This window comes from Chiloscyllium punctatum, chromosome 13 (assembly GCF_047496795.1).
Source record: "Chiloscyllium punctatum isolate Juve2018m chromosome 13, sChiPun1.3, whole genome shotgun sequence".
Lineage (NCBI taxonomy): Eukaryota > Metazoa > Chordata > Chondrichthyes > Orectolobiformes > Hemiscylliidae > Chiloscyllium > Chiloscyllium punctatum.
This window is the reverse complement of record NC_092751.1, coordinates 102309469-102335216: the sequence shown is the minus strand read 5'-3', so window position 1 is coordinate 102335216 and position 25748 is coordinate 102309469. Positions and strand designations below refer to the sequence as shown.

The 25748-nt window shown below is 41.5% G+C and overlaps 1 protein-coding gene across 4 annotated transcripts in view; it reads left to right on the top strand.

Annotated features, from left to right (window-relative positions):
- The window catches only part of csgalnact2 (chondroitin sulfate N-acetylgalactosaminyltransferase 2), a 60712-nt gene that overhangs the window by 23753 nt on the left and 11211 nt on the right, over positions 1 to 25748 (top strand). For all 4 annotated transcript variants that reach the window (XM_072583497.1, XM_072583496.1, XM_072583495.1 and 1 more), the window contains 3 exons: positions 9171 to 10646; positions 24268 to 24484; positions 24837 to 24938. In XM_072583497.1, coding sequence (XP_072439598.1) covers positions 9947 to 10646; positions 24268 to 24484; positions 24837 to 24938 — 1019 coding nt within the window. In that variant the 5' untranslated portion in view covers positions 9171 to 9946. The remainder of the gene's footprint in view (positions 1 to 9170; positions 10647 to 24267; positions 24485 to 24836; positions 24939 to 25748) is intronic.

The window sequence follows — 25748 nt, the reverse complement described above, 5'->3', positions numbered from 1 at the left end:
CAGCTGCCTGGTTCTAACTTCTGGCATTCTCTTCCAACCTCTCTCTCCTCCTTTAAGACATTATTTTAAACCTTTGTCTTTGAGCATGCCACTTTAATGAGCAGTTATATCACATCATATCTATCAGCTATGATCACATTAAATGTTGGACCGAGCTGTAGGGCTGAATTGTATGTTTCCACTCCTAATTCCTATGTTTTCATGTCCCTATCTTTACATGGCTCGATGCCAAATATTGTTGAAGTGCCTTCGGATGTTTTGCTATGTTAAAGGTGCTATATGAATGCAAGTTGTTATGCTTAGTTTGTGGTTTCATGTCTTTAACTAATGGTCACAGTCTGGAGCACAGCAACCTTCCGATTCTAATTCACTTAACGTTGTAATTACTGTATCCAATCCAGGAAATGTCTGTTGGCCACCAAATAATTTGCTTCCTATTTTAAAAGTTTAAATAATTGTTTCACTACGTTTTGCAAATTATTGAAGTTGCCCATCGCTTGTATAATCAGTTGTTGAATTCTCCAATTTAGTTCTATATCGATCGCCTTGTTATTTAAAAATGTAGTGTGGACTTCTTTCTGCTGAACCTGTGAGTTCTTACATAAGACCACAAAACCTTAAACGCAGGAGGTTGCCATTCAGTCATTAGAGCAAGGAAGACTAATCCCATTGCCGTGTTTTCCCTGGAGAGCAGTCTTCTTCTAAATATCCAACCTCTTCATAAAGAGTATTCATATTCACACAGTATTGAATTATTACAATTGAAGGTCCCTACTTGAAGGGAATCATTTGCACAGGGAGGGAGAGGAAAGATATATGGAACTAATTGCCTAAGATTTGTCAGAGGGCTAGGAGAAAATGAGGACTGCAGATGCTGGAAATCAGAGTTGAAAAGTGTGGCGCTGGAAAAGCACAGCAGGTCAGGCAGCATCTGAGGAGCAGGAGAATAGACGTTTCAGGCAAAGGTCCCCACCAGCATTCCTGATGAGGGGCTTATGCCCGAAACATCAGTCTTCTTGTTCCTCAGATGCTGCCTAACCTGCTGTGCTTTTCCAGCGCCACACTTTTCGACTAAGGTTTGTCAGAGACTTAACATAGGCATTTAAGGCCGAATTGCCTCCTGTGCTGTGTCAAACTTCAATGAGTAGTATGCTGGAAATCAAGCCTGCTATCCCTGAAGTCATCAGAAAAGTTAAAGATTTTATAAAAGTGTGCAAAATTCCCCCACTTCACCTGTCTTTTTATATCCAGGTTGACAGAAAAAATGGATCAGCTTTCTATCAAGAATTCATATTTATTACAAATAAGTAGATTATAGCTACAGATAAACTATTTTGAACTGTCCACATATAACTCCACTGGTTAAAACTGCATTTACACTTACATATGAGAAGACCCAGACAGACATAAAAATCATTGACGTTTTCAGAGAAGACAAGAAGTGGGGTGACAGTTTATTGGTCCACTGGGTTCAATGAGATGCTCCTTTTGGCTTGCCAAGATAAACCACTCTTCAGCATGCCTTCTCTAAGTACTTCCATTTGCTTGCATGAGGCATAAAGCATCTAGTTCACAACTTATAAAGTCTCTGTCTTATTGATTAAAAGTCACAGTTTACAGCAACTAGGGAAGGAAAATAAACTGACGTTCATCAGGCTTTTTTACTTAAGATAAAATGTAGCACCGATCTTTCTGGTGATCTGAAGATTTCTGCCCTTAACTATTCACACTTACAAGCTGTTCACCTACCAGAGTCAATCATATAGTTGTCGACAGGCAGAAGACCTTTGTCATCAACAACTGGGTCACCGTTCCACACATCAATCAGCTGCTTGTTGCAGTCGAATCTCCCGGTGAACCCACCTCCTTGCACACCTGCAGTAACCTCTCCCAATTGCTCGAACAGACAGCAACATAAACAATGCTTACAATGTGTGGGAACCTGCTTTTAAAATATGCAGTGATCCCTTCCACAGCCCTTGGTTCTTAAGATAGTCATTTTCTCGTTTCAGTCCACGTTCCAAAATACAGAAGAATAAAAAGATACAATCTTTGCAGCTGTATTATATGTCATTCCCATCGATTACACTGCTCTTGCAGTTAACATTGTCTTCAGAAAAACATTGACACTTGATGTGGAAGAATTGTTGAGAGGTGAATGGGCTAGGAGAGGGTATAAACAAACATATTTAGGATCTACTCATAGCATTTTGAATAGGCATTGCTTCTTTTGCATATATTGACCTCCAGCTGTGTGTCTTATGTTGACATTATTTTAGTTCAGCTTCAGGAAACAAACTCTCAAGCTAGTGAGTCTCTTGCTGATGAAAGAGAGCCAGGTTTAAGTTATGTGAATGCTGGGAGCTGGCTCCCAAACACTGGTCTCTCAAGATCAAAAAGTAATATCAAGTTGGCTACGGAACTTGGAGAAAGTTTTAGCAAATTTCAAATGGCAGCCCAGCAGCTCTACTATGAGTAGTCTTTATTTAAGGCTGATGGACACAATCCAAAAGCAGGCATGCCAGAAGCCTTGGGAAATATCTAATTTTCATTGTTCTTTCAGTGAACTATTGGACTCTTTTCTCTTCCCAGCCAAAAAACAACTTTCCACAGCCACATTTATTTCTGTGCTCCAGCGTTGGCTCCTTGGACCCATGTTCACTGACGGTGCTATTGGATTCAGACTGCACGTTTGTGCATTGCCTGCATCAAAGTTACAGGTCTGTCTCCGTGCACTGCCCTTACTGATGCTGTTGACTATATCACTTTAAAATAAATTACCATGGCACTGTATTTGAGTTACAGTTTGAACCTTGATAGCTGCCATCAGAATCTGCCAGGGCTGCCACGATCAAAACCTGAACAAAGAAATCACCTAAAATAGAAACAAAACGCTAAGCATGTTAAACTATCCAGTTTAAAACAAAACCTCCTAGAAAATCCTCAGCTAAAGTGAAACAGTTCATGTTTCAAGATTTCATTTCCAGCATGGAAGATCTTAGAAATTTAACAAAATCAGAAATTGCTGGAAATATTCAGCAGGTCTGGCAGCATCTGTGGAGAGAAAGCAGAATTAACGTTTCAGGTCCAGTGACCCTTTTTTTAGAACTTCTCTCCACAGATGCTACCAGAGCTGCTGAGTTTCTCCAGTTATTTCTGATTTTGTTTCTGATTTCCAGCATCAGCAGTTCTTTGTTTTTTTGTTCAGAGATGGAACAGTTTTTTTTAAGCATGTGGGGATGAACAAAGTCAGCAAAAGGATGGAAGGTAGGAGTAATTGGCAGTCAGAAGGGATCATAGTGCAAGATAAAATCTGGGTGGTAATGGGCATGAAAAGAAATAAAATGTTGAGCCAGTGTAGGTTTAAGTGGTTTTTGCAGAAAGAGGAAAGAAGCTTGTAAAATCTGACAAAGCACAGGGTCCCCATGGAGTGGCGGGGAATGTGGTGAGAGCTCAGTCAGATACCAGGTAGAGGTACCACTTTCCTCAGTTTCATGCTATTCCCAATGAGCTTCATGGCCAAAAGGTTATTTGGTTGTTATGAAATCAGCTCCATCAAAACCTATGAAAAGTTAGATCACGTTTTCGGCTTGTCTGATGAACTTGTGTGTTTTCAGAGTTGCTCCAGTCGTCATTTTCTTTTCTTCCAATTTATTTATTTTCTTTATTCAAGCTTCGAGCAAACAGTTCATACTGTTTGCTTCCACAGGATATTTCAGCTTCTAATTAGCAAAAGTAACATAATTGTTTTTGAAAGCAGAGCAGGATCTGTTTTATGCTGGTTGCATATGAAAAATAATGAGTTCCAGATTCCACAGAACTCCCTAGCAGCTTTACCCACTTCTTACCTGTCAGAGACTGACCTTGCTTTTTCAGACAATCATTATGCAATGTGGCATTTTCTATAGCTGCTTGAAGTGCATGTTTCCAGCAAACCAGTTTGGCACATACAGAATTCTATACACAATGGAGCCTCCGTAGTATTACAATTCTGGCCTTTGGGCACCCTGATGTAACTGCTCCAGATTAGTAGCTGAGTCTTCAGCTTCCTGTGCTCTGTGATTCCCTGTCTACATCTCTCTACCTCTCTACCTATTTTTCTCCATTTAAGACATTCCTTAAGACTTGCCTCTTTCACCAAGCTTTTTGTCACTTCCCGTAAAACCATACAACTCTTAATTAACAATTTTCTTGGAAGCTCAGAGTAAGTTTAATGGTGACTGTGTAACCATTGCCAACTGTCATAAAATGTCTCTTAGGGAAGGAAAACTGCCATCCTTACCTGGTCTGGCCTGCATATGTCTCCAGCGTAACAGACCTAGAGAGACAATCAGCTTAAGGGCTAATAGGAATGGGGAACAAGTGCTGGCCCTGCCAGCAACCCATATAAAAATAAAACAAAACCCTCTTGTGGAATGCTTTGCTTTGGGATGCTATATAAATGTAAATGATAGTTGTTCACAGAGGGAACAGGGTTAACCTCGGCTCTACCAGTCTGAGTCTCAATAAAGGATCACTGACCTGAAATGTTTACTCTGTTTCTCTCTCCATGGATGACAAACCCTCAGAGCATTTCAGCATTTTCTGTTCTTATTTCAGAGCTCAGTGTCCTCAGAAGTGCAATGGGAGATTTGCAGGTGTAGCTGCATCACAGCTGCAATGTGGCTGCAATCATTGCAGTATGATTACTTGGAGGCACCACGGTTTGGGTGGCTTAATATTACTCCCAAGACATTGGAAAGGGCTGCTCTGCAAAATTTCTCCTGGAAATATTTTGAAGCAAAGTATTTTATATTTGTGTCACACCTGATTGCAGTTTGAGCATGCTGGTTAGACCATAAAACAGGAGCAGAAATAGACCGTTTGTCCCTTCAAGTCCACTCCACCATTCAATGAGATTGTGGCTGAGCTGATAATCTTCAACTGCACCGTCCTGCCTTATTTCCATAACCCTTGATTTCCTTACTGATTAAAACTCTGTCTGCCTCAGCTTTTGATATACTTAATGACCCAGCCTCTACATCTGCAATTTTGCAATAAAGAACTCTCAACTCTCTGAGTCAAGATATTCCTCTTCATCTCTGTTTTCAATAGGTGACCCCTTACTCTGAGATTATGCCTTGGCCCTACCTGAGGGGAAACAAGCTCACAGCAAGCCCCCTAAGAACCTTATGGTTTGTGATGGTTGTTAGTAGGCAAAGATGCTACCGTTTTTGCCAGAAAATCCGAATAATCGAGCAATCACACAGTTGCTTCTTGAAGAAAAAATGTTGGCCAGAATGCAGAGAATTTTCCAATCTCTCATTGAACAGGTTTGCAGAGCTGTGTCTTCAGACTCAAATTATGGCAGTAATATTCAGTATTGAAGTCTCAGCCAAGGATTGTGCCCCCCAATGATGTTAACACAAACATTCAGCACAAAATTAGTCAATGTTCCATAGAATCCCTACAGTGTGGAAACAAGCCATTTGACCCAACAAGTCCATACCAACTCTCTGGAGAGCATCCCACCCAGACTCATCTTCGTACCCATCCCTGTAACCCTGCATTGCCCTGGCTAATTCGCTAACCTCCACATAGTCAATCCACCTAACCTGCACATCTTTGGACATTGTGACGAAACCAGAGAATCTGGCAGAAACCCACGCAGGCACCAGGAGAATGTGCAAATTCCACCCAGTAGAGCGAGATGACTGGTGGTGATTTAGCCTGAGGGCCACCACACCTCAGGCAAGGGGAGAGGTTGAGAAGGAGAGTCCTTCATAGTAACCTCAGCCGGTGATGGGAATTGAACCCACGTTGTTGGCATCACACTGCTTTGCAAACCAACTGTCCAGGGAAACTAAACCAAACCCCCCCTTCCCAATATTGTAACATTACATCGTGAAAGTCAGTGATGTAGTAGTGTTATTACTGAACTAGTCATCCTGTTATAGCATATTTTAGTATGATACTGAAACCTACAGTTAAGAGTATGTAAGCTGCTAATACTCAACCCATGCTGGATAACGCACATCAACCTTCTATCGACTTTACCTTGGTGAATTAATTTATAGGAAAAGCAGAAAACCAGTATGATTCACTAGGAGCTTGGCTGTGTCTCCAGAACGCATGCAGTTCTTTGAGAGAGATTTAGGTGTAGTGTGGGCTCAAGCTCAATTCCCAGAGTGAAAGAAGAGTTAGCTAATTAAGTTATAACCGTTTTGAATATATATTTTTTAAAAAGGCTATGGTAAAAAAGCACCTTAAGTTTTGCTTTCATTTATTCTTGGGCTGAGGGACAGTATTTATTACTCATTCTTAATTGCCCAGGAGAATGCAGTTCATAGAATTCTTAGTGTGGAAGCAGGCAATTCGGCCCATCAAATCCATTGCAACCCTTTGAAGAGCATCCCACCCAGACCCACTCCATCCCTGCAACCCAGCATTTCCCATGGCCAGTCCACCTAACCTGCACATCTTTGGTCTGTGGGTGGAAACTGGAGCATCTGGAGGAAACCCATGCCAACACAGGGAGAACGTGCAAACTCTGCACAGTTTCCCAAGGCTGGACTTGGTTACCTGGCACTGTGAGGCAGCTGTGCTAGCCACTGAGCCACCATGCCACCCCAGTTGTGAGATGTCTTTTTGAACTGTTGCATCCCATGTAATGAATCTCCTGGGAGGCGAATTGTGGAATTTTGATCCAGTAATAATGAAGGAGTGGCCAGTTAATGGCCAAGTCAAGCTGGTATGTCGGTTAGAGGGGAACTTGGAGATAGCACTTGGTGGCCTGGTGTTTACAGTTAGTTCAGGTCATGGGCTTTGGAGAAGCTTTGAAAGAAGCTTTGGTAGTTTCTGGACGATGCCATTCAGATCAGTTAGTGCAAAAACAGAGAAATACATTGGTTAATGTTAGAAAAAAACTAGAAAAATCGAAGGGAAGAAAATGAGGTCTTTGTGGGGAAGAAAGCAAATACCATTGTCGTTAGGCCACAGTTAAGAATTCTGCAGCCAACTCTGCGCACCTCATTGTAGAAGAATGTTGGAGCCTGGGACATTTACAATGAAGATTCACTCCCATCACACAAAGAATGATGAATTATAATGTTGAAGACAGGTTTTAAAAATTGAAGCTTGCTTTACCACAAAAGTACTGATAGAGGTTTTCAAAATCATGATGGGTTTTTGAGATAGTTAAAAGTTACTAGCACCGTGAAAAGTCATTTCCATCAGTCGGTGAACTGGCAACAAGGGGCATCGACTCTTAACTACCACAATGAGATAATACTTTGTTCAAGAAAAAGTTCTTCGAGCTTAAAATGATTTAGCGCAGTGGCTCATTGGTTAAAGGCCATAAAATCCCTCACAGGGAGCCGGGTGCATATTTGGAAGGGAAGAATGGAAAAATGTGCAGGAATGGAAGTGGAGTCTGTCATTCTTGTGCCATGGTACAGATGCAAACAACTGAATAATTCCCACCTCTACAGCGATTCACTTGACAACAGTAGTTGATTCATCTCTAGCAGTGGACATTTGCAGCAACTGATTTTGTGGCCTTAAAGGGACAGACTGGGTCACACTGCTGTGCCTTAACTGGTGTTGCACTCCTGCCTTTAATAAATTAACGCATACCCTGAGCTCACATGACTTACGCCATTGCAAATGTAAGTATAAACTCATCAAAAGTAACATGTCCCAGGCTTTGAGAGGAAGTGAAACAAAAAGACTAGTTCTTGTCCCTGAGTCAAAATAAACTAAATTACTTTAGTTAAATCAGTGTCTCTCCCAGAGGGACATAAACCTCACATTTTAATGATAAGCAGCTGAATGCCTGATTTTCTCCATAATTAACTTGCTTTAACAATATTGAGGTGCAGTTTTAAAATGTGATTTCTGTGAATTGTGTTTTTACGACATGCCATGGTTAGCTGAAGGTAAGTCTAGTTTCTGACTCGAAGATCTTTTCAAAGTTTTTGCAATTATTCACAAAGTAATTAGTTTGTCTTTCGACAAATATATTTTGCTTTTCATTCAACGTGAAGAGAAACTGAGATGCCAATTTTAGTGCTTGATGTATCTCCTCTTTACCATCACTTAGTGTTACCAGATATTCCAAAGACTTGTGTTACTCTTTGAATATATAGGATTGATCAAGCAAAACGGCTTCCTCTGGTGAGTGTCCAGGACATGGGTAATAAAGCAGTAACTCTTTCTTGTTTATGACATCTAAAGCCTTTTGTCTGTGAGGGGATTCCATGGAATCAGTGAATATGTTGGATTGGTGTTTTCTAGGATTGCCAATGATGTAATTTGTACACCACGTCTTGAGAATTCAGCATTCTATAATTTTTCACTAATGTTAATATGATAATGTTGTTTCTGTTGCTAATATAAAACAAAGAACTGTGGGTGCTGAAGATCTGAAACAAAAACAAAAACAAAAACAAAACCTATTCTGAAGAAGGGTCACTGGACTCGAAATGTTAACACTGTTTGCTCTCCACAGATGCTGCCAGACCTTCTGAGTTTCTCCAACTATCTTTGTTTTCATTTCTGTTTGTTTTACAGCACTGACAATTTTGTTTTCCTCTAGATACTGCTAATGTCTTTCCGAAGTGAGAATAAGTATCTCTCAGCTAATGATTTCATCCTTATCTTCAAATCCCTTTATGGACTTGTCTCTCCCTATTTGTGTAGCCCCATCTCGCCCTACGTTGTCTTTGCCTGCTTCCAAACCTGATTGCTTGTGCATTCATCATTTCCATTGCTGCCTGAGTTCTAAGCTATGGATTTTCTTCCTAAATTTTCAACACTCCTTAAATCTTCACTCAAAATAGTACAACCTTTTGGTCGCTTTTTCTATTTTTTTTCATGTCAGTTGATGACAAATTATGATAGGCAATTCTCCTGTGGCGTGCCTTACGCTGTTTACTCTATGAAGTGTGCTATATAAATGCAAGTTGTCCTTGGGCCCACCTACAGATAAACTTTTAAAACTATTGTCTTGTGGTTTCAGTGAGGTTCCAACTTTCCATTATTCTGCAAATAGATTTGCCCATTGGCTAAGTCTCACTGGGTCAAAACGAGTCTTAATTTGCAAGGCCCTTTTGAGTGCTGTGCGGTTTTTTTTAAGCTGAGTTATTCATGTTTTAACTTGCTGTGTTTTTTCTCCTCTTATCCTTTTCCAGGAGACAGGCTCCTGTATGCTTTCTTATCACCTATTGGTTCATGACCAACCAGCAATCAAGTCTGTGAAGATGATCAGGAGCATGTTGCTGTGACACCTGAAACAATCGCTCGAGAGGCCCAAAGTGGTTTGATGGACACTGGAATAAAGTGTTTTGACACAACGTCTTCTTGTGAACTGAACCTATTAAGTATTTTCATTAGGGGTTTAACTACAGTAGAAAGCCCCAGTCTGCTTTGACCAATGTAATTAGCTGTGTTAAACTGTTCAGTCGCCTGGTATTGATCAGCGGTTTCCCTTTGAAGCTTTGTTCTGCCTATATAAAACTTAACCAGCACCCAGGTTTGCTGGAAATTGCTGCCTTCAGGTCTGAGCAAATAGAATACAGGTTGACACAAATAAAGCAAAACTGGTATTACTCCACGGAAATCCTGTTGTTTCTGAAAGGGGCCTCGCCTAAACGAACTGAAGGTTCATTGGAGAGCAGAGATAAAATGCAACTGGAGTCTGATGTAAGAAACCTGACCGTGCTGAAGCACTGCAGATTCATCTGAGGTCCTGCAGGGTTCAAAGTCCTTTGTCCTCTTAGTGGCCCAATTGGCTAGGTCCAGCCACATTCAAGTTAATTCTGTTTCGCCAACTCAGGCAGAACGGCAGGAGCGTTCATCAAGAGATTGGACACAGAGAATCTGGCAATCTATGGCTTTAAAGCGACGCTGTTCTGAAGTTGGCTAGACTGGAGCAAGCTCTACATCAATGAGGTGACATGTTCTCCCAATGAGAAAGTCTGCGGCAATTCTTGTAAGAATGCCTCGCCGAGGCCTACTGATGCAGGCTTGGACACGCCGTCTACTGCTGGGCCTCGCTCTTTTCTTCTGCCTCATCTCCCTCTTGTACTTGCTGGAGTGCACGCCCCGGCCAGACAATGACCCTCTCCTCCTTGGCATTCCAGGAAAACCGTATGGCAAAGAATACTATCAGGCCCTCCTGCAGGAACAGGAGGAGCACTACCAGACCCGGGCAGCAAGCCTCAAGCGGCAAATCACTCAGCTAAAGCAGGAACTCCAGGAAATGAGTGAGAAGTTGAAATCCGTGCAGGAGAAGAAGGGTCCATCTCTAACCGGCGGAGGTGCCCAGAACAGCAAGGAAAACTTTCCCAATGATCTACTGGAGTTCTTGCACTCACAGATCGATAAAGCTGAGGTCAGTGTGGGTGCCAGAGTGCCCAGTGAGTATGCGGTGGTGCCGTTTGAAAGCTTCACCCTAACCAAAGTGTACCAGTTGGAGATGGGTCTGACCCGGCATCCTGAGGAGAAAGCAGTGAGGAAGGATCGAAGGGATGACTTTGCTGAAGCTATTGAGGCTGGAATTGAAGTGTTAAATAACCCTGAGGAAGAGGAGGAAGAGCAGGATAATGACGAAGATGATGATGACCGGGCACAGAAACACAGCTACACTGAGAATGACTTTGTAGAAGGTGCAGTACCATATATTTTATGTTAAATAATTGATTCATAGTATTGGGTAGATGAATACAGTACGCAAAACTTGCGTTTGAATAAAGCTTTTCACAATCTTAGGACCTCTCAAAGGCAATAAATTAAGTAATTTTGAAGTGAAGCCACTTTTTAAATGAGACAGCCTCTTTGCAGAAGGTAAGCTCCTATAGTAAGTTCTTTTTAGCAATGCTGCTGGGAGAATTAAGTACCAAGGCTTGCTTGGTACCCCCCTGCATTGTCAGCCTAGGTCTCTGTGCTTAAGAGTCTAGAATGGGACTTGGCACGCACTGGGAGGTTATTTAGTTACAGGTCTCTGCATTTAAGACATTTTTTTAACCAAAAAATTGAAAGGGTTCAGCTGCTTTTAATTAATATAAGCAAAATTAAGCTTTTAACTACATGACGCATTGACTCTTCATGGAATTGTTGCCCGCATAGAAGTAGACTTCTGTTCTAGTGCTGTACTGTGGGATGATTATATTGCCATTGGCACAGTCCTTTCAATGATCCAAGCAGAGTTCCAGTTTCTCACCTCTGACGGTTTAGCTGAACGTTGACAAATATATGGTACTCATTGGAAAGGAACAAGGTGTTCTCTGTTCCACCAAACATTTCTTTCAACACCCTCACAAACAGATTAACTAGTTAATCATCTTCAGTCTCGCTTGTAGGATTTGGTATGTGGAAAATACCACTTTCGTATTTTAAAACAATCCAATGGTGAAATTGCAGACTGAGTGCCAATACATCACTCATCATTTTTCTTTTTATTTGAAATAGGTGATTGCCTGCCAGCCAGCTAGAGTTGGAACTGGCAGAGCTCCATCAAGTAGATATACACGAAAGAAAGAATTTGTATTGATACCAAACCTATCATTTTCTCAGGGCATCCCAAAGCACTTCATACTGATTAAATACTGATACACAGCAAAGTCCTAAAAATGACATAATAATAGCCATGTAAACCGGTTTAAATAATTTAATATGAAGGATACATACTAACCAGGGCATCAGAGAGTATTCCTCTGCTCTTCTTCCCTCAGCTAGGGAATGCTGATATTTATGCTGATGACAAGGGCTAGCATAGGGGAAGGATGGAGTAAAATTCATGGAGTGGGAGAGAGAGAGGAAAAAAATGGAGAGACAATGAAAGGGACTCCTGATGACAAGCTAAGAGGAAGATAAATGTTGGGTAGTGTGCGAACAAGAAATGTGAATTGTTGAAAATTGGTCAGCTGTGTTGGGTGCAATTCATACAAGATAGAAGCTTGGGTTTAGAGGGGGGTTATGAACATGGAGTTCACGTTATGAACTTATTAACCTCAGTGTTGGGTTCTGAGCATTGTAAGGTACCGAGGCTGAAGATGAGGCATTTTTCCCGGAGCGAGATTTGAGCTTTGCTGGAGCGTCAGAGCAGACTGGAGATGGAATTGTTGGCGGGGACAGGCAGCTTGAAGCTCAGGGTAATGTTTTACAGAGTGTAATCGTTCCACAAAGCAGTCACCCAGTCTGCATTTTTGTCTCGCCAATGTGCAGGAAACTACACTCTGAGCAGCGAATACAGTAGATTGAATGATGTGCAGGTAAATCATTGCTTCACCTGGAAGGTATGTCTGGAGCCTTGGATTATAACGGAAGGGTCTTGGATCATGAGGAGGGAGGAAGTAAATAGGCAAGTGTTGCACCTTCTGCGATTGCATGAGAAGGTGCTTTGGGGGTGTGGGGAGGTGGAGGGACCAGCGGAGGAGTGGACTAGGGAGTCCTGGAGGGGATGGTCCCTGTGAAATACTGACAAGGTAAGGGAGGGGAGACGTGTCTGGTGTCAGCATTCCTGTGGAGGTGGCAGAAATGGCAGGTTATGATCTTTTGGATGCAAAGGCTAATGGAGTGGAAAGTGATGACCAAGGCACTCTATTGTTGTGGGAAGGGTAGAAGAGAAAGGGTAGGGGCAGAAATGCAAGAAAGAGGTCGGACATGACTGAGGGCCCCGTCAATCATGGTGGCACGGAATGTTTGGTTGAGGAGAAAAGGTGGGCTATTCTGAGGCTCTCTGTGGAAGGTGGCATCACCAGAACAGGGGTGATGGAGACAGACAGACCGGGAGAATAGTATGGAGTCCTTACAGTATATACAGTGAGGATATACAGTCAAGGTAATTGTGGGAGTCCATGGGTTTATAGTGGATATTAGTGACCAGTCTATCCTAGAAAATGGAAACTGAAACTAAATGATCAATGGCATGGATTAGTTTGAAATCTTGTTGCTCAGTACTTCTATTACCTAAAACTTGTTCCTAATGTAGTACATGCTAGTTAATTGGCACTTAAGTTCATCTGAACGTGCAATTAAAAGGCCAATTTGCTTAGGGTCAACTTCATTCCAATTTCATTGCAATAAAAATAATAATTTTAAGGATGCTGTTAGTGCTGATGATTTATGTCTTAGTTGTACATTTTGGAGCAGCTGATCAGATTGGCAGTCAGGATTGTTTTGAGCCTTTCAAGTTCAGCTTGACTTGGCTAATAGCACTATTGCCTTCAACTCTGACAACTGCATCTTTGGGCCCCACGACTACACAATGCAGCTTGATATTTTAACACTGCATTGAAGCTGAGAGATTAAAGTGAGATCTCTGCTTTCCTGCCTGCAAACCCCAGTTATCTAGCAATTGAACTGGATGTTGATTTCTTTGCTCAGAGGATTGTTTGAGCAGGAACATTTTGTCACAGAGAATGGTTGAAGAGGAAATGATTGCATTTTTTAAGGGAAAGTTGGATAGATAGTTGAAGTAAATATTTGAAACCGGTCTATGGAGTGAGCTCAAGACATTAGGATTCATTTTGGATTGTTCTAACAAAAAGTTGGTACAGAGTCTGTGGACTGAATGCCTCTTTCTGTGACATAAACCTCTTTAGTCCTGTTAAGCTTATCAGGGCATTTTTCAAATAGCTGCAAAAAGATTTCTCTTTTTCTCCTGATCACTCCTCTCTTAAAGGGTTTGCTCTGTTGGAAAGAGAGCAAACTTGCCTTAGCACAGCAGCTTTCATGTTCTCAGGTCATTTGTAGTGCTGCCTGACCAATGAGTTACTTTCCCACAGGGCATTGTCTTGAATATTCCAATTGTCTCCCAGCCTGCCTCCCATTCCTCCCACTCCATAACCCTGAGTTCATCTAAAACTTTGCCTACATTTACTTGGCACTGAATTATGAGTTGGCTTAAATGCAATAATCTGTTTGAAGACAGATTTAAGCTAGCAGTGAGTGGATGCATTCAGGTGAAAACTATCACAAGCTTTTGATACCATCTCTCTAATAATGGACAGTTTACATTCATTCATGTTATGTAGAAAAAACATATTGTTCCACAATATGTTTCTTGAAATAATGTACATCATGGTCTTCCTAGTTGATCTCTTTGCTCAAAGCAATATTAGGTGCCTCAACATTATGGAAGGTCCCAGGTTCCATTCACATGGGGGTTAATTGCCATCAGTGGAACTGCAGGAGAGGAAGAGAATGGAGAAATTGGAGAGAATATTTTATAAGAGTGTACATAAATTGCTGGCATATTGAGTTGGAGTCATAGAGATGTACAGCACAGAAACAGACCCTTCAGTCCAACTGGTCCATGCCAACCAGATATCCTAACCTAATCCAGTCTCATTTGCCAGCACTTAGCCCATATCCCTCTAAACCCTTCCTAATCATATACCCATCCAGATGCCCTTTACATGTTGTAATTGTACCAGCCTCCATCACTCCCTCTGGCAGCTCATTCCATATACTCTGCATGAAAAAGTTGCCTCATAGGTCCCTTTTAAATCTTTTTCCTCTCACCTTAAACCTCTGTCCTCTAGTTTTGGACTCTGCCACCCCAGGGTAAAAAAACCTTGAAGTAGTGGATTCGTTTGCAGAGCTGGTGTGTTTCCTGCAAACGTTTCATCTCCTCGCTAAGTGACATCATTAGTGCATCTTTGATAAGGTGTTGGTGCTCTGGCCTGCCTCATATTTATATGTCTCTGTTAGTACTTCCGGTTCTGCATCTGAGTGATTTGTATATGGGGTCCAGTTCAATGTGTCTATTGATTGAGTTCTGGCTGGAGTGCCAGGCTTCAAGGAAATCTCTGGTGTGTCTCTGTTTCGCCTGTGCTAGGGTAGTTACATCATCCCAGTTGAATTTGTGTCTTTTGCTGCCTGTGTGTTTGGGAATGAGAGAGTACTGGTCATGTCTGGCAGAGGCAAGCTGATATTTGTGCACTTATATGGTCAGTTTTCTTCCTGTTTGTCTTCTCAAGAACTCTTAAAAACCTTGTCTATTTACCTTAATAATGCCACTCATGATTTTGTAAACCTCTAAAAGGTATGATTGTCTTTCTTTGGTACTTGACTGTCGCAATGAAGCTGAAGTAAGCTGAAAGGTGACCAGCAATAGACAAGAGGCCCAAGAACCTGTTCCCAAGCCATTGTGAAATTGACTGCTAAACCATGCTGGAGAATAACAACCCCATCTACCACCCATATTATAATAGTGTTACGATATGGGATAAACCCTCCTGCTTAATTTAAACCAGCAACACAAATGATTTATCTTGTGCAATAATCTGTGAAAATTCACGAGGCCAAGAACTATTTAAAGTAAAAATTAACAACTTTGTTTCTTAAAGTATAGTAGAGAATAATTAACTCACAACTATTTGCACCTTCTTTCTCTAACCTATATTTTACCTTCTCTTCTATAATACTAGTCCGATAAAACACCCAATTAAGATTTACAGGAAAATACAAATTTTTAAATCAGCCAGTGGTCGAATCTTCTCTTTATCTTCGTCGGTAGATTGGCTCTCCAGGTCAGTGTTGAGCTTTTTCTCTGGGCAAACTCCTTTTCTAGACAGGTACCTCTCAGAGAGTTCTGATTAGCAGTCTACAGCTGTTGGTGTGGTGGTAGTTCTCCTCCCAACTGTTCAATTTTCCCCGATCTCATAGCCCAAAGCATCAGATTGTGTTATTGGCTTTTAAGATTGTCAATAAACACAATTCAAACTTGATTGGAATTTGGTATTTTTGGGGGTATAATTTAAGCTGATTGGCCTAATTCGAATCTGTTTTGTCATTTCCAGGCAACCAGCTATCCCAGTAGCTGGAGCATATGTTACATTGTGTCTTATTGAGCACATTTGGTGCTGTCATTGCGAGATTTTACTCTCTTAAAGGTATAGTAGGCCCACATCTTCATAACAATAGTGACAACACTTGAAGAAACATTTCACCTTTTGCAGTAGTATTTAGGATGTCATGAGATTGTGAAAAATGCTACATAAATGAAAGGTCCAAACCTTTTAATTTAAAAGTGAGCAGCAAAAGCATCAAAGGCAACATGAGGAAAAAGATAGCGAGTGGTTATGATCTGGATTGCATTGTCTGAGAGTGTGTTGGAATGTTTCCATCTTGAATTTCAAAAGGGAATTGGATGAATATAAGAACAGAGGAAGTTTATAAGGCTGCAGGGAAACGGCAGGGAAGCTGGGCCTGGCAAAGGTGGATTTGGACACAATAGGCCAAGGGGCCTCTTCTTCAGCTGTAATCATTCTATGATTCAAAATATTTATTTATTTATTGTCTTCTGTAACCTGGATTCTGTTGTGTGTCTTTTCCATGCTGATGGGAAGCATGTTAAATTGTTTCTTCACCTTTCTTCTCCTCAAGGGAACAGTGCTGTGGGCAAAACCCCTCCCATCCCTCTGCATTCACCCATGGTCCAGTGTCTCACTGTTCTGAGACATCACCCTGTCATACTGCAGCCTATGACATTCTTCAACAGTCCTTTTTTCCTGCACAGAGCAATATACTAATCCTCATGCAGTATTTGTGATGACCAAAATCACCATGCAGCTGTTCAGTTGAGGAAGTGAAAAAGGTTTGGAGTATTTCAGCATTTAGGACTAGCAAGATTATCTTCCATTCTTCTGTGTAATTTCTTTTATTCATTCACTGGATGTGGGTATCGCTGGCTGGGCCAACATTTGTTGCCATTCCCTAATTGCCTTTAATGTGATGGTGAACTACCTTCTTGAAGCATTACACGCCATAGTGCTATTAGGAAAGCAGTTCCTGGATTTTGACTCAGCAGCCACTTCATTAAGTTGTTATATATTTTATTTGTGGGTGTATAAAAATATTGAGACTTGATTACTGGCCTAAAATTTACTTAAGACTATAATGAGCAAACTTGTTTACAGATCTGAGACAAAATTAAATGGGCATTAAGAGCCTTGCGTGCATATTATCCCATAATCTTTCCTGTGTGCAGGCTGTTAATAGGACAGTTGAAAACTGCTTAACAGGGATTAATATATACGTGAGTTCTCGCCTTTGTAATCAAGTGAGGCTGAAGTCATTAGCAATCAGCTTGAATCTCAGCATTTTCAATTTTGTACATTTTCAATAGGACTTATGCACAAAATGTAATTTTCTGGAGATCATTAAAAGGTGATCTAAATGAAAGAATCAGTGTATATAAATTGTGCTGAGGTATGGGTGTATGAATATTTTAATCTGTCAATAGTGTATTGACCCATTTACAGGGAAAGTGGTTTGAGTTATAAAGAAAGGCTGGGTAGGTTAGGACTTTCTTTCACTGAAGCATAGGAGGTTGAGAGGCGATCTCATAGAAGTTTATAAAATAATGAGAGTTATAGATAGGGTTAATGGTCATTGCCTTTTTCCTAGGATGGGGGATTTCAAGACTGGGGGCACATTTTTAAGGTGAGAGGAGAGAGATTTAAAGATATGAGGGGCAATTCTTTTACATAGAGGGTGGTTCACGTGTGGAATGAACTTCCTGAGGAAGTGGTAGATGTGGGTGCAATTCCAACGTTTAAAAGACATTTTAAGAACATGAATAAGAAAGGTTTAGAGGGATATAGGCCGGGAGCATGCAGATGGGACTAGTTTAGTTTGGGATTATGTTTGGCATGGACTGGTTGGAATGAAGGGTCTGTTTCTGTGCAGTATGATTGTGACTATGACTTGGATCAGTATACTCTGAATTTATTTATAGTGGAGAAGTTGCATGGCTCCTGTCACCCTCCTTTCCAACTTTCCCTCTAAGCTGCATGGCTGTAAGAAGTCCAGCTGGCGTGTGACCTCATTTCAGTTCCTGAAGTTGCTGCTACACAGACCTTGGAGGTCACACAATGACGGTAAAAGTTAGAAGGAATGTAGCTGCTCTCCCCACAAGGCCCCAAACCTCATCTGACCCGACTCACTCATTTTTGGCTCACTTCACTTCACTTCTCTTTACTCCAGCATGAGACCCATGACACAGTATAGTTTTATGGTCTTTATTGACTGTGTCTTAATGGACTTTTAACTGTTTGCAATATGTTAGCTCCTCCACTGAATAGATCAAAAGAAGAGATTCAGAGATGTAGGCTGAGTGTTAATCCCCTTGTGTCACATCAGCACTAATGGGCGACATGGTGGTTCAGTGGTTAGCACTGTTGCCTCACAGCACTAGGGTCCCAGGTTCGATCCCAGCCTCGGGCGACTATCTGTGTGGAGTTTGCACATTCTGCCCCTGTCTGCGTGGGTTTCCTCTGGGTGCTCCGGTTTTCTCCCACAGTGAATTGGCCATGCTAAATTGCCCATAGTGTCAAGTGCATTAGTCAGAGGGAAATGGGTCTGAGTGGGTTACTCTCCAGAGCGTCAGTGTGGACTGGTTGGGCTGAAGGGCCTGTTTCCACACTGTAGGGAATCTAATTTATTCTTTTTCAGCAAGCATGTGTAGCTTTTGTGCTGGGAGTCTTGTGGCTTGGCACCTGTGCAAAATGTGCTATTTCTCCTTTTGCGCTTTTTAAAAATGCATTCAGAGGATATGGCATCAAAGATTAAGCCAACATTTATTGCCCATCCCTAACTGCCCAGAGGGCATTTAAGAGTCAACCATATTGCTGTGGGTCTGGAACCACATGTAGGCCAGAGCAGGTGAGGATGCCAGATTTCCTACCCTAAAGTGAACCAGATGTGTTTTTCCAATATTCAATAATGCCTTTGTAGTCACCATTAGATTCTTAATTCCAGATTTTTAAAAATTGAATTGAGATTCCACCATCTGTCATGGCAGGATTTGAACCCAGGTCCCCAGAATATTACCTGGGTCGCTGGATTAACAGACCTATGATAATACCACCAGACCATCACCTCCAAATCCACTCCTTTTAAAGAGTGTTTCTTCATTGTTTAACATAAAAATGTTTGGACTTGTGGGGTTGGATACCCTCACAATTAAGCAGCTTCTCTGTTTGTTCTGTTTTTCTGCAACAGCTACAGCATTTCCACACTTACTCCAGTTTGTTTAAAAACCATGAACAGAGAGAGCTGCATGTGATTGCATTTCACAGTATAAAGTGGCCCGTCATGCTCATTGACACAAGTCAGCTAGGATCAAATTTATTGGAAGTATTCAAGATCATGAGTGGTCTGGTCAGAATAGATCTGGCCTTTTGCCATCCAACAACGGAAATTGCTAATTTACGAAAGGATCAAACATGAGATGGAACATTCTTAAAGTAATTGGTAAAAGAAGCAAAAGCAATGTGTGGAAAATCTTTTCACACAGAGTGGTCAGCGTCTGGAATGCACTGCCTGAGAGACTGGTGATGGAGGCATATTCAACTGAATGTTTTCAAAGGAAATTAAGCAGTTACCTGCAAAGGAAAAGTGGTGATAGGTTGCAGGGAGATAGTGGTACACAGATATTGAATTGTTCATTTGGAAACTGAAGTGGCCAACTCCTGTCCCTATGGTTGCTGTAATCAGATAATCTGTAAACATCAGGAACGTCTCACGGAGTTTTGAGCTTTTATAAATTATTTGGGCAATAGCCAGTTAAAAATTCTAGTTTCAGACTGCAACACTGTCAAAAGGAACGCCAAGAATCTGCACACAATATGGTTAGAGAAACTTAAATAAAACAACTGGTGGATGCTGGAAATCCGAAACAAACTCATAAAATGCTGGTGAAATTCAACGGGGTTTGGCCGCATCTGTGGAGAGAAGTCAGCATTAACTTGTCAAGTCTAGTGACCCTTCTTAAATTCTGTGGGGACCAAGGGGTTACTTGACTTGAAACGTTAACTCTGATTTCTCTCTACAGATGCTGCTAGACCTGCTGAATTTCCACAGCAATTTCTGTTTTGGGTTTGAGCCTAAGAAACTTGATTGATTTCAGATGCAACAACAGGACCAGTGGTATGGAATTATGGGGTGGAAGATTTAAATTGTAGAATTATGTAAAGAAGTTGAACAGTGAACAAAGCTCAGAATGGTCTTCTTGCCACAGTAATGGAGACAAAAGCCAGCTGCCTGTTGTAATGGCAGACTGTGGAATCTGTCGAAGGTCATATTTGTGCTCAACAAAGAATAGCACTTAAAAAGACAGGCCCAGGGATTGAATAGATCTGGCCTTTTGTCATCCAACAACAGAAATTGCTAATGAATAACTTCTAGACAGTTGTTTAGCAAATCACTGACGATGTGTGGGTTGTTTTTCAATGTTCTTCAGGGAATGAAGTCGGTCCACATACAAAACAGTGTCAAGAGTAGGGCACCCACCCCTCTCACCCCCACCCCGAGGCTGCTCTGTCATTCACTAATATTATGGCTGATCTGATTATCCCACATTCCCTACTATCCCCTGTGGTAGGCATCCTGCTCTTTGAGTACCCCCTAAAACACCCAGTTGTGAAACAACCACCACTGATCAGTCAGGGACTATCATTCAGGCTTCCTGTTGTCATGACCCAGGCACCCATCATTATTTTGATGACAGCACAATTGCACTCACATCATTGTCCAAGAGTTCTCCATTCTGACGCCATTAAATGATCTCCATCATCAAGACTTGCGTCAGTCCAGAGGGACGATGGCATCTAAGGAGGAGCAACTAGTGCAGTCTTCCCATATTGTTCACATCTCAAAACAAAATGTATTTGTTAAAAGAAATGTGGTGGGATGAACAGATTGGTGGCCTTTATCTGTACATACTTATACTCTTGTGATCTGGATGAGTGTGTAGTCTTCATATTGAGGGGGCCCATTAATGAGGGAGATGCCCAATTCAGTGATTCAGGCAGATGTTCATGATCCCGATGACGGCCAGTGCAGTTTTCTTGGTCCGTGCCACAAAAGAATAAATTAACATTTCCCTCATACATTCATGTGCCTGTGTGCCGATTGTCAGTAAAGTTACACAGTGGCAGTGCACCAGCTGCTGACATGGTTACATGGTGTAGAGATGCCGGTGTTGGACTGGAGAGGACAAGGTCAGAAGTCACACAACACCAGATTACAGTCCAACAGGTTCATCTGAAATTATAAGCTTTCAAAGTGCTGTTGAAGTTTGACCCTTCACCTGATGAAAGGGCAATGCCCCAAAAGCTTGTGAATTCAAATAAACCTGTTGGACTATAGCCTAGTGTGGTGTAATGTCTGACTTGGTTACACAGTGCCAGTGCACCAATTGTTGGTAATTTTTCTGTCATTTGTGTGGACGTTATTGTGTGGAGGGGCTGTCTTTATCAAAATGGAGTGTGCACTCAGCGTGCATACAAGGTTGGTCATTCCTGAGACTGGATTCTATTTGGATTGCATTTTGTCTAGAGTCCGCTGTCCCTTCTGCCCAGTTGGCTGCTGTCCATTTCTTATGGTAAACTCTGCATGTGGTTTGATTTGAGTACAGTATAGTTACAATCCATTGAGGTTAGCTCACCAGGACTAGACTCTGAACACTAGATTCTTTCTTTACCTTCAGACCCTGAGGATTCAGTGTATGAATGCAGCACTAATCATTAATGAAATCTCTGTGGAATTGGATTGGGAGGGAGAATGGATTACAGCAGGGACAAATCTCTGTTGACAGTTGGATTGTAATTATGTGGCTGTGACTGAGTTCATTTGGGGGATTGTTCACGGACAAATTTATTCGGTTTGTAAACTGGTGAAAGTAGTGGAAGCTGCCCATGCCAAAATAAGTTAGACTGTGTTATAGAGAAAAATTTTAAGTGACAGATAGTAGGATACCAGGGGAAGGATGGAGGGAATGTAGGGGAGATTCTGTTCAGGGTGTGCTGTGTTAATTTACCCCTTGATGATGTGCATCAACTGTAACGTTGCCAGGTTATCTACTGGATTGATAAGTCCATGGAGAAATTACTCTTATTAAAGAACAATATTTAAAATGTCAAGCCCAGGGACTGAATGATGCATTTTATAACTTAGTGTACACTTGGAGCTTGAGTGTGCCTCTGGGCTTTTGTACAAACGTTTGAGTTGTGCATTGTAGAGATTACAGGGCCTGTTGAAATGCACCTGGCATTGAACAGCTGAGTTCAGGTTGATGCACCCCGCTTTCAGTTGTGTACAGTAAACATTAGGTCACGTCATTTCAGAAACTGGAATTTTAAAACAGCGTTAGCTGCAGCAGGAACTGATATTTCTGTAGAATATCACAGAATGGTGACAGGACGGAAGTGATAGTTTCACATACACATTTCTGAGCTGATCGCCTGCAATCAGCTCTACCATCACTGCTTGATCTACACTTGTCCAAGGGATAGCAAGAGTCAGTTTCATCCTTAAAGTTGTTAAAATTCAAACAAGATTCAGGTTGTATTTCACCTGCTTTTTTATCTCTCTGTGGAAATCTAATTCTGTTGCTTCTGCTGAATCATTCAGTGGAGTTCAGATCTCTTAAGCAGTCACAGTACAGCTGATTATTCACTTGAAGCTTCCTCACCTTCACAGCATTCATGCAAGAGACCTTATTTCCTGTGGACATTCTCCCCTATTTCAGAGAGCTCTAGGTTTTAATTTGCTGCATTACACTTCCCTCTGAAGAGTAATTTAGTAACTTTTGAGAAGCAGCTTTCTAAACACCAACTTCTCAAAGTGAAAGATGGCTATGGGAAATCTGTGTTCTTTTAAATGTATCAAGCTTATAATGTAGTTCTTAAGTTAAAATCTTTGATTTGTTAAATAGGGTCTTACCGGATTATTTCTCTTGTAATAAAATTCTTTTACTCTGCAACGAAACAGGCGCATGGGAGTAGAACCTGTGCCTCCTGTCCCAGAGGTAAGCACACTACCATGATGCCACAAGAGGGCGTCAAAGAATTCTTTAATCAACCTATTCTGATGTACCTCCAGGTCAAGTCAGATTTGAACCTGGGCCTATAGCCTAGAAGGTACTCCACCATGTTAAACTTTAATAAGGAGATGATTAGAATTCATGTTTTTCCCAAGTGCAGTAAAGTATCGCCTCCCAAAAATATCACAGTGCTGTGTGTGACCATGTAGCTAGGGATAGATCCTGCAACTGCATCTGAGGCCTTATCCCAAACATTGATAACGAGCTGTGCTCTGTCTTTTTAACCTAAACAAATTCCCACTTGCATTCTCACCTTACTCTCAAATACTACAGTTATGTCTTGCTTTTTGGCAAACTTGTGGAATGGTCGCTTGGTTTCTAATGGGGAGAAACCCTGGAATAATGGAACTGACCGCTGTAGTATGTTCAGTCTGGATGGGCCAAATGATCTCTCTCACCAAAGGTTAAGGATTTTCCTCTTCAGCAATAATTCTTTCATGGGCCAGGTCTCCTTGCACTGTACCCTGGTTGCAAAAGTAGCTGAATGATCTTTCTGTCATGGTCTGTGAATATTGTTGACAAGGCCAACATTTGACACTAATCCTTAATTGCCTTTGGGAGTGTGGTAGTGAGCTATTGCCTTTAATTCCTATAGCCCATCTCGTTTAGGCACAATGCTGTTTCAGATGGAATAATGGGGAGTTGATTGCCTAGTGGCATTATTGCCAGACTATTAATCCAGAGAGCCTGGTAATAATCTATGAACTGCATTCAAATCCTGCCATGGTAGATGGTGGAACTTAAATTCAATAAATATTCAGAATTAGGAGTCTAATGATGACCATGAAACCATTGTTGATTGTCAGAAAAAAACCATCTGATTCACTAGTATCCTTTAAGGAAGGAAACTGCCATCCTTATCTGGTGTGGCCTACACGTGACTCTCAACTTGCAGCAATGTTGTTGACACCTAATGCAATTAACGTTGGTTAATAAATGCTGTCCTGGCTGATGACACTCACATCCCATGAATGAGTTCAAAAAAATTACAAGATTTTGACCCAGCAACCCAGTGCAGGAATGGCAATATAATTCCCAGTTGAGATGGTATGAGATTTGCGTGCGGTTCTTGGATGTAGTGGTGTTCCCATATACCTACTGTCCTTGACCTTCTTATTGATAAATGAATGAGTGAAGTTCAGGAAATTCTTGTCTTTTCCTTTCTTTTAAGTGTCAATTAATAACTAAACTTTCTCGTTTGTGCTTTTACATCCATGTGAATCTCTGTTGCAGTTTTTCCACAATTCCATCTTATTTTCTGCAGTGTGGTGCAAAAATAATTGTACCAGGAATGTCTCAGATGCTGGACTCTGTCATTTCAGTAGACAGTAATTGAAGGAAGTGCCTTTTTCTGAAGTAACTTTCTAACTTTCCAATATATTATCTTATTTCAGGCTACTACCGTACAGAAAGAGACAAAGGGACCTTGTATGAACTGTTCTACAAAAAGGAATTTCTGGATGAATTTCAACATATCACACTCTTCCGTCCTTTTGGGCCACTTATGAAAGTCAAAAGTGAAACAATCGATGTCTCGCAGCAGATCATCAATATCATCGTTCCTCTGTCCGGTCGCACTGAAGCGTTTGCCCAGTTCATGCAGAATTTCAGGTAGAAACATTGTGAAAGGGCGCAGTCAAAACCTAACCAATGTTCATTTTACCCCCTTCCTTGTTTGGGGTTTGTGGGTACTGTTTGGAGTTTAGGAAAGCAGACGTTGCTTTGTCTGCTAGTTTGAGGGAGGCATCAGCGCTCTTTTTGTAAAGAGGTTAAATCTTCGACTAAAATTACAAAGTAATTTCATGCAATCAGATCCTGCAGTAAAACCTTAAAGACATGTGCATGTATCATTGGTGTATCTGTATTTCTTAAAACTGACACTCTGCCAGTGTCCAGCTTACCCATGTCTAAGCGTCCAGCTTTTCAATAAAACACCTATACTTCCAATTGTTGTTTCATGCAGAGATGTGTGCATTCGCCAGGATGGACACATTTACCTCACGGTCGTCTACTTTGGCCAGGAAGGGTTAGGTGAAGTGAAGAAGATCCTGGAAATGACTGCCAGGTGAGCCATAAAAAAGAATAAAAATAGGATGTGCATCTGGGTAATTCAGGGCAGTGGGATAGCCTGCACCAAGTCATGCATGTAGGTTTGTATTTGCAGTGTCCTCGGATTGAGTTACTTGTAATCACTGTTATCCTTGTTTTCAAATTCCTCCTTGGCCAGTCTATCTCTGTGACCTCTTCCTTGCAAGACACGCCTGTTTCTCTAAGTGCAGCCTTATGTGTATCCCTTATTTTATTTCATAGAATCATACAACCCCTACACTACAGTGTGGAATTAGGCCATTTGGCCTGTCGAGTCCACACCGACCCTCTCCAAAGGGCATCCCACCCAGACCAATCCCCAGCCTCATCCCTGTAACCCTGCGTTTCCCATGGCTATCCTACCTAGCCAACACTATGGGCAAGTTAGCATGGCCAATCCAACCAACTGTGCCCACCTTTGGACTGTGGGAGTAAACCACAGAAAATCCACGTAGACATGTGTAGAACATGCAAACTCCGCGCAGACAGTTGACGGAGGGAAGGATCGAACCCAGGTCCCTCACGCTGTGGAGCAGCAATGCTAACCACTGAGCCACTATGTTGCCCACATCTTTCCATCATTGGTTACCATGCTTTCTGCTATCCAGGCCCCAACCTCTAGAATTCCTTTGCTAGCCCCTTTCATTTCTCTGTTCTCCTTTAACCCACTCCTATAAAATCACCCTTTTATCAATCATTTGAAACCTCCTTACGTGGCTTGGTGTCAAATTGTTTTCGATAACGCATCTATGAAGTGCATTGTGATTTTTTTTTTAACCGCATCAAA